The 12,067-nt window shown below is 37.6% G+C and overlaps 1 protein-coding gene across 2 annotated transcripts in view; it reads right to left on the bottom strand.

Moving 5' to 3' along the window:
- RPS6KB1 (ribosomal protein S6 kinase B1) overlaps positions 1–12,067 on the bottom strand; it is a 42,817-nt gene that overhangs the window by 28,950 nt on the left and 1,800 nt on the right. For both annotated transcript variants that reach the window (XM_080680726.1, XM_080680727.1), the window contains exons 2-3: positions 1,811–1,860; positions 529–649 (exon numbers count right to left, since the gene is read on the bottom strand). In XM_080680726.1, coding sequence (XP_080536852.1) covers positions 529–649; positions 1,811–1,860 — 171 coding nt within the window. The remainder of the gene's footprint in view (positions 1–528; positions 650–1,810; positions 1,861–12,067) is intronic.

Here is a 12,067-nt window from a genome sequence, read left to right as displayed (position 1 = left end):
ACAGAGAGTACCATTTAAAACCAAAGGAAGAGCCGAGACCGGTTTGGCTCATTGGATAGAGCGTCGGCCTGGGGACTGAAAGGTCCCAGGTTCGATTCCAGTCAAGGGCATGTACCTTGGTTGCGGGCACATCCCCAGTAGGAGGTGTGCAAGAGGCAGCTGATCGATGTTTCTAACTCTCTATCCCTCTCCATTCTTCTCTGTGGAAAATCAATAAAATATATATTAAAAAAAAAAATAAAAAATAAAAAATAAAACCAAAGGAAGAAATGAATCCTTTAATAGATTTTTGCCTGGCATAGTTGTCCACTTAAATTATGTGCCATGCTTTTACATGTGTGTTGGTAGGAAAACTACTGTACATCCCTCAAATAATACATGATTAAGTGATTATATCCTTTGCTGATAGCTAGCAAACGAAGATTGAAGAGGACTGCTGAAACAAAGATTGAAGAGGACTGCTGAAAAGAGGGTATAAAAAATCAACCCAAGACAGACAACACCTCTCATTTCAAAAACACTTCCTACCTTTCCATAGCCCCCTTTACCAAGTACCCGAAGTAGCTCAAAACATTCTGGTCTGATTTTTTCTGGCCCTCTGTTCACACTAGTTTCTGAGATTTCAAATTTCTCACAATGTTCCATGCCACTGGGGAGAAAAGCAAAACCAAAAGTAAATTTGCAAAAAGTTAAATTACTTTCAGCATATTGTTAGAAAGAGGAGAAAGAGAAATGTAATCCAATTTAGTAAAAGGGAAAAATACATGATAGTAAATTTAGTATCTGTGTTCTAAATAAACATGATTCAATGACATGGTAGGTCAAGATTAGGGTGGCTTGATAAATTGCTTACTTATCTGCTAGTTTACAAAATGTGCTGGAGAGTATTTTCATAAGCATCAAGCACCCCCAAACTAAGATAAATTAGAACAAGTTTATCAAGCTGACAAAAGAAAAAAGTCTTCCAGTTATTCAAATTTAGTTCATTCAAAATGTCTATTAAGGTCAGGCATTATCCAACTTCATTTGACAGCTTCAGCAGAAAACCTGGGAACTTTCTAAAAATACCAATCAGTTCACTTCTTTATGCTACATAAAATTCTTGCTAATGCACTATAACTACACATCTTTCCATATCTGCTATGAACATGATTTAAAGACTCCTCAGTTTCCCCTCAAGCCAAGGGTTAGGGCAATGGTCGGCAAACTCATTAGTCAACAGAGCCAAATATCAACAGTACAATGATTGAAATTTCTTTTGAGAGCCAAATTTTTTAAACTTAAACTTCTTCTAACGCCACTTCTTCAAAATAGACTCGCCCAGGCCTTGGTATTTTGTGGAAGAGCCACACTCAAGGGGCCAAAGAGCCGCGGTTTGCCAACCACCAGGTTAGGGTATAGAGCAGATTAATCACCATGCCACTCCCCTAATGGAGCGTGCCCAAAAATGACTTTAGATTGCACAAATCTAGTTTGAATGGTGTATTACAAGCAAAACAAGAACCATTTGACTTTTGGTGGCATTTCTCATAATTTTATTTTTCAGTAAGAAAAGGTGTTTCTCTATATTAAACTCAGACTCATATTCAATATACACTGAATCTGAATGATTATCTTTTTCTCAAAATCCATATAATCTCAAAATCCTGGATATGTTACAATACTAATGCCAAACTGAATAAACTAAGTCTATATATATGACTAGCTACTTAAGAACAGTTCGCTGGAATCACATGATGGCTACGAACTAGAGCTGATAAACCTACTTGTAAGAAAGACAGAATAATGAAATATTTTGATATAAACTTACAGTTCATATGGTCCAACTCCCCCATGGTCCATGCTTTCATTTAACTGACCCTGAAAAATATGTTAAAGTTTTAAAGATAATTCATCTCATACACATAAAATAAAAATATTTATTGCTTCACCCCATTACTGAAAGAGAATAAATGAAATAAACCTGACTAAAAATTAAAGTCTATACTTTAATGGCAAATGTGGAGTAGGGGTGGCTTGATAAATTGCTTACTTATCTACTTATTTACATTAAATTCTCTAAACTTTAATGGCAAATGATAGACAAAATAAAGTACACAAAAAATACTTGTAATTTAAATGACAACTAAGATACAGATGCTACTCATCAATGATCTACAAATAAAACCAGGTGATTTTTCCTTCAAAAATTATATATATTTTGTGGAGCCCTAGCTAGTTTGGCTCAGTGGATAGAGTGTAGGGTTAGGGACTGAAAGGTCCTGGGTTTGATTGCAATCAAGGGCACATGCCAGGGTTGCAGGCTCGATCCCCAGTGGGGGGCATGCAAGAGGCAGCTGATCAATGATTCTCTCACATGATTGATGTTTCTATCTCTCTCTCCCTCTTCCTTCCTCTCTGAAATCAATAAAAATATATTTTTAAAAAATTACATATATTTTGTGTATAATGAAATTGAAGATACTACATTCTAAGTCTGTGTTACTAAATCCAATGTTTTATACAAAGTGCTATTCTCATACTCAAGACTAAGATAATTCTATGAGACAACACCTCTGTAATTACAACCTAACTAAGCCTAAGGTAACCACAGCCAGTTGAAGATAATGCAGTGTACAATGTGGCTGATCAAATCAAAATAATTAAACAACACTCTCAAATTGTTAGGAGTCATGCTGGCCAAACATTTAATTCTGATCATGGTATAAATAAATGCAAAATTTAATTAACCTTCTATACACTAGCAATGAATGATTCAAAAATAAAATTAAGGTACCCCCATTCACAATAGCATCAAAAGAATAAAATATTTAAAATTTAACAAAATAAGTATAAGACTTGTACACTGGATAACTATAAAATATTACTGAAAAAAAATTTAAAAAGACTTAAATCAAAAGACATTCCATGTTCATGGATCAGATGGCTTAATATTGTTAAGATGAAAATAATACCCAAATTGGCCTATAGATTCAACTCAATCTTATCCAAATCCTAGGTTCCTTTCTTGCAGATGTTGACAAGCTGATCCTAAAATGCACACAAAAAAAGCAAGGTAACCAAAACAGGCAAAACAATTTTGAAAAAGGAGAACAAAGTTGGAGGACTGACACTTCCTGATTTCAAAATGTACTACAAAGCAGCAGCAATCAAGATAGTATGGTACTGGCATATCACAGACATACAGGTCAATTAAATAGAACTGAGAGCCCAGAATTAAATCCTGACATTTATGGTCAACTGATTTTTTACAGAGATGCCAAGAAAATTCAATGGGGAAAAAAGAAGTCTTTCAATAAATGATGCTGGGACAATTGGATAACCACAAGCAAAAATTACTTTTGACCCCTACTCCACACGATACAAAAAAACTAACTCAAAATAGATCACAGACCTAAATGTAAGAGCTAAAACTATAAAATTCTTAGAAGAAACCTAGGAAGAAGTAAATTTTCACGATCTTTGGGTAGATAATGATTTCTTAAAGACACATCTCCAAAAGGATGAATAACTAAAGAAAAAATAAATAAAATACTTATTCAAAATTTAAAACTCTTGTACTTCAAAAAGACACTATCAAGAAAGTGAAGCCCTGGCTGGTGTGGCTCAGTTGGCTGAGCGTCAACCTGTTCAGGAGTCACCAGATTCCTGGTCAGGGCACAGGCCCAGGTTGCAGTCCTAATCTTCAGTAAGGGGCGTGCAGGAGGCAACCAATGGGTGTTTTTCACATCCATGTTTCTCTCTCTCTCTCTCTCTCTCAAATCAATAAAAACACATTTTAAGGGGGGGAAAAAGAGTGAAAAAGAAACCCTACTGAATAAGAATATACAAAGACCTTCCACAACTCAATACTAAAAAACCAGATAACCCAATTTTTTAAATTGAGTTAGGATCTGAATAGGTATTTCTCCAAAGAAGATACAAAAATGGCCAGTAAGCACATAAAAAGATGTTCAACATCATTAGCCATTATAAAAATGCCAACCAAAACCACACTGAGGTACTAATTCACAGCCACTAATTAAAAAGACAGAAAAATATTATGCTAAGCAAAATAAGCCAGTCAGAGAAAGACAAGTATCACATGATCTCACTCATATGTGGAATCTAATGAACAAAATAAACTGATGAACAAAATAGATCCAGAGACATGGAAGCATGGAATAGACTGACAAATCTGAGAGGGAAGGCGGGGAGAGGGAGGATAAGAAGAGATTAACCAAAGAACTTCTATGCATATATGTACAATCCATGGACATAGACAATATGCCGTAGGCCTTGGGAGGGTGGAGGAGGTCAATGCGGGGAAAGAGGAGGAAATATGTAATATTTTGAAATATAAATTGTTTTAAATATATTTTATTGATTTTTTACAGAGAGGAAGGGAGAGGGAGAGTTAGAAACATCGATGAGAGAGAAACATCGATCAGCTGCCTCCTGCACACCTCCTACTGGGGATGTGCCCACAACCAAGGTACGTGCCCTTGACCGGAATTGAACCTGGGACCCTTCAGTCCGCAGGCCGACGCTCTATCCACTGAGCCAAACTGGTTTCGGCTGAAATATAAATTTTTAAAAAATAACAAGTATGGCAAAAATGTAGATAAACTGGAACCCTCATACACTGCTGGCAAGTATGTAAAATCATACAACCACTTTGGAAAACAGTTAAGCAGTTTCTTCAAAAATTAAACATAGAGCTACCATATGATCCAGCAAAACTACCCCGATTATCTACTCAAGAGAAATGAAAATATATATTCCACGAAGACTTGGGCACAAATGTTCATAGGAGTATTATTCACAATAGCCAAAAATCAGAAACAACTCAAATGAACATCAATTGGTAAACCTAAAAAATAAAATGTGGTTGACCCATATAACAGAATACTATTTGGCCTAAAAAGGAGTGAAGTACTGATACATGCTACCTCATAGATGATCCTCAAAACATGTTAAATGAAAAAAAAAAGCCAGACACAAAAGGCCAATATTGCATGATTCCATTTATGTGGAATATATAGAAAAGGCAAATTTATAGAAATGGAAAGTAGACTAGTGGTTGCCTAACACTAAGGCTGGCAATGAGGAGTGACTGTAAATACGCCCAAAGTTTCTGTTTAGGGTGACAGAAATGTTCTAAAACTAAATTGTGGTGATGGTTGTACAACTCTATAAATACACTAAAAGTAACTGAATTGTAAGAATAAAAACTTGGCAGCAGAAATTCAGTTATATTAATGTCAAAAATATAGCTTTAAAATGAGTATTCTTGAATATAGTCTGATTATCAATTCTTTCAACTTACACTAAACTTTAGTGACTAAAGGATATTGTTTAACTAAAAATAAGCTCTATAAAATTAGAAGTTTTTAGCCCAGCCTGTGTTGCACAGTGGTTAGGCGTTGCCCCATGAACCAGGAGGTCACGGTTCAATTCCCAGTCAGGGCACATGCCTGGGTTGCTGGCTTGATCTCCAGTAGACGGCGTTCTGGAGGCAGCCAATCAATGATTCTCTCTCATTGATGTTTCTCTGTCTCCCTTCTTCTCTCTGAAAATCATTTTTAAAAATATTTTAATGCCCTAACCAGTTTGGCTCAGTGGATAGAGCGTCGGTCTGCGGACTGAAAGGTCCCAGGTTCGATTCCAGTCAAGGGCATGTACCTTGGTTGCAGGCACATCCCCAATAGAAGGTGTGCAGGAGGTGGCTGATCGATGTTTCTCTCTCTCTCTTCGATGTTTCTAACTCTCTATCCCTATCTCTTCCTCTCTGTAAAAAATCAATAAAATATATTTTTTAAAAAATAAAAATAAAATAAATAAAATAAAATAAAAATATTTTAAAATAATTAGAAGTTTTAATTGAAAATTTTAGGATAATTCAAAAATTATTTAAGTGAACACATCTCTCTTCAAAGGTACCCGTACACCAAGCATGTTAAACTTGTGGCCCACAATGAATATTATTGCGGCCCAGCCAATTTAACGGTATGTAAGAAACTTTTTAATAAAAATTTCATAACTTTATTTTTCAATATCCTGTTATACATAATTATTAATAATGAACTACAATGTTCGCTAATGACTAATTACTATAATCGTGTTGCATTCATTTCCCTTACGCACCTTATGCACAGGTGCACCATTTCTCTCCACTAATACTAGTAGCAAATATTTTAGCAGCCGATGCCACATCATTAGTCTTGGACTGACTTGTTTGGTGAGTGCAATAGGAAATATTTTGCTTTCGGAGTACAAGAAAAATAGGTTTATTTGCGTTACACTTATTAATTTGTACAGTTATTCAGTGTCTAGTAAGTTAATATTCAAGAAAAAATATTTTTACTAAAATGTTCTATTATTTTGTTAACGATTACTCATTTATTTCAGCCCTTTGTATTCAGTATGTCGTTATCAAAATAAACGTACGTTTCTATGAAAATTGAAACTTTTGTTTTTTTGCTGCCCACATAAACTTAAACCTTATTTGGCCCATGTTAGCCTTTGAGTTTGATATGCTTGCTATACACAGTCAAGATACACAAAGAAAACTGATAGTATTCTTACACAATGAATGCTGAAATGCCGAAAACAACCCAAGTTTTTAGTCATAATTCGCTCATGGTGTGAACAAGTCAAGATGATATCTAACACCTAAGATGTATGTTTCATGATTAGACTGAAGCATATGGATGGGGCAGTACCAAGAAAAAAATATTCTTGCAGTTTCAACTTAATACAGTTTCGGGGGAGGGGCGGCGCTAGCTATGGCTAAAAGTTTTTTTTGTTTTTGGTGTTTCATATAATCACCTATAATGGCATCACTTTAAAGACAAAAGACTAATTTCTCTCAGCTACAGTAAAACTGATTATATAATGTTTCCTTTAATGTTAGTTTTACTGAATTCTAAATTAAAGACCACAAAGTAGTTAACACTGAACCATGACTTAGAAGCCACTTAGAAATATATGCCCCGTGGCTATGTTTCATTTCCGGAGCTGGCCAGACCTGTATTACCACTTGCATCTGTGCTTGTAACTTCCTACCGTTACCTTCTGGAACAGAAGCATCAAACTAACATTATGTAACACATACTGACAACTCTCTTTCACAGGAATCTCTTTATTCTAATATTTTTTTTCTATTGCCTTAAAGTTTTCTGATTCAATCAATGCTTTTTGTGTGTACAACTATGACTGACAAAATAGAATCATGAGCATCTAAGGTACTATATACAAGATACGCTATTTCAAACTAGCCCACCAAAATTACTAAAACTTTGTAGTTTTAAATTAAATTTGCATATAAATTCAATATGCCTCAAGTCCCAATGAAAAAGAGCACAGTTTACAAAAATTTAAGTAAATTGTTACAAAATCAGTAAAATATTCTTAATCCAAATATTCATTAAATCATTTATCCACTTGCTTGGCTGTTCACAGACATTTCCTTACAAAATAAGATTCAGTAATTCAGATGAATTAGGAAAAAGGGGTAAACTTTACCCAGAATCTTGGGTTATTTAAAAATGGGTCCTGGCCAGGTAGCTCAATTGGTTAGAACGTCGTCCCAGTATGCCAAAGTTGCAGGTTCAATTTCCCGTCAGGGCACGTATAAGAGTCAACCAATGGATGCATAAATAAGTGAAACAACAAATGTCTCTCTCTCTCTTTTTCTCTCTCTCTTCAATCAATAAATAAATTTTAAAATGCTTTTGGGAAAATCCTAGAAGAAAACTTTAGGCAGTAAAATCTCAGGCATTTCTTGTAGTATGACATTTTCTGATTTTTCCCCTCAGGCAAAGGAAACAAAAGAAATGGGACTACATCAAACTAAAAAGCTTTTGCACAGCAAAGGAAACCATCAACAAATGAAAAGACAACCCACTGAATGGAAGAACATATTCACCAATGATACATCTGGTTAGGGGTTAATTTTCAAATTTTATAAAGAACTTACAAAATTCAACACCAAGAAAACAAACAATTCAATTAAAAAATGGGCAAAGGACCTAAATAGATACTTCTCCAAAAAGGACATACAGATGGTCAACAGACATATAAAACGATGTCTCTAATCATCAGAGAAATGCAAATTAAAACCACAGCTCAAATCTGTCAGAATGGCTTTATCGATAAATCAACAAACAAGTGTTGGTGAGGAGGTGGAGAAAAGGGAACCCTTGTGCACAGTTGGTGGGTATGCAGATCAATGCAACCATTATGAAAAGCAGTATGGAGTTCCCTCAAAAAATTAAAAATGACCCAGTGATTCCACTTCTGGTAATATATCAAAACACCAATTTAAAAAAAATATATGCATCCCTATGTTCACTGCAGCGTTATTTACAACAGCCAAGATTTGGAAGCAGCACAAGTGCCTATCAGTAGATGAGTAGATTAAAAAAAGCTGTGGTACATGTATACAATGGAATACTACTGAGCTATAAAAAGGAAAATCTTACTTCTTGTGACAGCATGGATAGACCTGGAGAGTATTATGCTAAGTGAAATAAGCCAGAGAAAGACAAACACCATCTGGTTTCACTTATATGTGGAATCTAATGAACAAAATAAACTAACAAACAAAATAGAAACAGACTCATAGATACAGAGAACAGACTGACAGCTGTCAGTGGGGAAAGTGGTTTCCGGGCTGAGTGAAAAAGGTGAGGGATTAAGCAAAACAACAATAAAAACAACAAAAAAACCAACAGACAGGATAACAGTATGGTGATTGCCACAGGGAAAGGCGGGTGGGGGAAGGTGGAAGAGGGCAAAGGGCTGATAAATAGTAGAGGAAAGAGATTTGACTTGGGGTGGTGAGTGCACGCTGCAGTATGCAGATGATGTGTTATAGGGTTGTACACTTGAAACCTGTATGGCTTTATTGACCAATGTCACCCCAATAAATTGATTTAAAAACATATATATAAATACTTTAGTGTAAATATCTACTATAATGCAAGAATAAACATTGATAATGAGCTGTTTTTCTATAACTTTTCATAATCATGAATATTTGAATGCATACTATCTATTTAGCACTTTTGTTTTTCAAAGCACTAAAAAATTTTAAACTTTTTGCTCAATAAAAATCTGATATCTCGCCGAAACCGGTTTGGCTCAGTGGATAGAGCGTCAGCCTGCGGACTGAAGGGTCCCAGGTTCGATTCCAGTCAGGGGCATGTACCTTGGTTGTGGGCACATCCCCAGTAGGGGGTGTGCAGGAGACAGCTGATCGATGTTTCTCTCTCATTGATGTTTCTGGCTCTCTATCCCTCTCCCTTCCTCTCTGTAAAAAATCAATAAAATATATTTAAAAAAAATTTTTTTTAAAAAAATCTGATATCTCAATCTGAAACTCATGTAGTAAGCTCTGTGACTAATTCAAATTCTGAATTAGAGTAAAAATTGCAGACTTTAAATATTGCATTATAATTTTCTATTACTATTTCAACTTTGTGTCTCCACAGAAAGCAAAGGTTTCCAACATTTTCATAATCTATTGAAAATCTCTAGAGGAGGAGGGAAAAATATCTCTAGAGGAAAACTTTCCCTTAGTTTCAACTCACTGTTCCCAAATTATACTATTATCAGCCAAAAAAAATAAAAAATAAAAATAAAATACCCCCCCCCCCCCAAAAAAAAACCTCTTATCCATTGGTTTTATAATAGTCCTCTGAGGTAATCAATCAGGGTCTTTTTTTAGTTAGGTAGCAGACATCCAACTTTATCTATAAATGTATTAAATGACTCTCCTCATCTTTTAGTTATTGAAGAATATATATATTTACTAATACAGATTCATTCAGTGTAATATATCTAATTTAGAAAAAGATATTACAGCCCCCAAAATGCAGCCTCTTGTACTAGTATAACTGCAATTATTATTAAGTCTCTAGGCACGGATGAGAGTAAACTTGAATGATAGGGTTCCTTGGCAATGGGTAAGACTGACAAGCTACTATATTTCCATGAATTAGCTAATTGCTTAACATGCCAGTATGTTGTAAGAGTACTTTAAAGACTTTATCTCACACAATCCTCATTTACAGTGAAAAAAAAGTACCACAGACCTTAAACAATTTATTGTAGGTCACATAGTCAGTGAGCATGACTGGAAGGATTTGAATTCACTTTTGACACACCACAAAGAGGTACATTATGAACAAGACTAGTAAATGCAATGAAGAACCGGTGTAGTGAAGCTTGCTGAATTGAGTCAAAAAACACTACCACTAGTTATCTACACGGTCTTGGCCAATCATCTCTTTGGCCTATGCCTCAGTTTCCTTACTGAGGCTACTCTGATATGTACCAATGTTTAAAAAGTTTGTGTGCTAAACTAAAGGTTATAAATTGACAAATAGCCAGAATATTAACTAATATAATAAAGATGTAATATGCAAATTGACCATCACACCCTCACAAGATGGCTGCCTACAACCAGGCCAGCAGGGGGGTTAGTGAGGGATGACCAAACCACTGAACAAGCAGGCTGCGTGGGGCAACCAGGCCGCCAGGGGGGTTAATGAGGGACGACCAAATGACTGAACAAGCAGGCTGTGTGGGGCAACCAGGCCAGCAGGGGGGTTAGTGAGGGATGACCAAACGACTAAAGAGCAGGCTGTGTAGGGCGACCAGGCCAGTAGGGGTGTTAGTGAGGGACGATTAAACAACTGAACAAGCAGGCTGCATGGGGCGACCAGGCCGGCAGGAGGGTTAGTGAGGGACAACCAAATGACTGAACAGCAGGCTGCATGGGGCAACAAGGCTGGCAGGGGAGGGCGTGAGGGGCGACCAGGCCGGCGGGGGGGGGGGGCATTTGGGGGCGACCAGGCCAGCAGGGAGGGCAGTAAGAGGTGACCAGGCCGGCGGGGGGGGGGGGGCAGTTAGGGGCGACCAGGCCGGTGGGGGCGGTGCAGTTAGGGGTGACCAGGCCAGCAGAGGGGGGCAGTTGGGGGCAACCAGGCCGGCAGGGGGCAGTAAGGGGTGACCAGGCCGGCAGGGGGGTGGGGGACACACATTAGGAGCAACCAAGCTGGCAGGGAGAGGGCAGTTGGGGGCGACCTGGCCGGCAGCGGGGGACAGTTAGGGGCAATCAGGCCAGCATGCAGAGGCAGTGAGGGGCAATCAGGCCGGCAGGGGAGGGGGCAGTTAGGGGCAACCAGGCAGGCAGGCAGGTGAGCGATTAGGAGCCAGCAGTCCAGGATTGTGAGAGAGATGTCTGACTGCCAGTTTAGGCCTGATACCCAGGATCAGGCCTAAACTGGCAGTTGGACATCCCCCAAGGGGTCCCGGATTGGAGAGGGTACAGGCTGGGCTGAGGGAACCGCCCCCCATGCACGAATTTCGTGCACTGGGCCTCTGGTATTATTATAAACTCACAATAGCTTTATTTTCTAAAAAATATAAACTCTTATTTTTCAGAACATTTAAATTTTATTTTGGAAGAACCTGGATATCACTGAATCTCCTTGGGTGGCTAAACCAATCCCACTGCAACTGTTTTTGGTTTTCCACCTTGAGGCACCTCTTAAAACAATACACTCAAGCCCTAGCCAGTTTGGCTCAGTGGATAGAGCGTAGGCCTGTGGACTGAAAGGTCCCGGGTTCAATTCCGGTCAAGGGCACATGCCTGGGTTGTGGGCTTGATCCCCAGTAGGGGGTGTGCAGGAGGCAGCCTAGCAATGATTCTCTCTCATCATTGATGTTTCTATTTCTCTATCCCTCTCCATTCCTCTCTGAATAAATAAAAATATATTTTTAAAAAATAATACACTCAAAAGAAAAATTTTCAATTCCAAAAGCATTGCTAAGTATGATATACTATTTTGCTGAAAGCTCTTTCTCAAAATCCTCTCTAATTACCTTTGCTTTTTTCCCCGAAGTTCACCCCAGGGCAGTGGCCACATTTCTTTCTTTCCTATTTCTACCAATTTCTCCGGCCTCCCCTTCCACACACTCTCAAAATCCTATTTGCCTGTACCCAACAGAACAAATGTCCAGGAGTAGGCCAAAACCCAATGAGGTTTCAGGTCATAATAGGTATCTTAATACAGTA

Source organism: Plecotus auritus (assembly GCF_963455305.1).
Source record: "Plecotus auritus genome assembly, chromosome: 7".
Taxonomy (NCBI): Eukaryota; Metazoa; Chordata; class Mammalia; order Chiroptera; family Vespertilionidae; genus Plecotus; species Plecotus auritus.
This window is presented reverse-complemented; position numbering and strand designations above follow the sequence as displayed.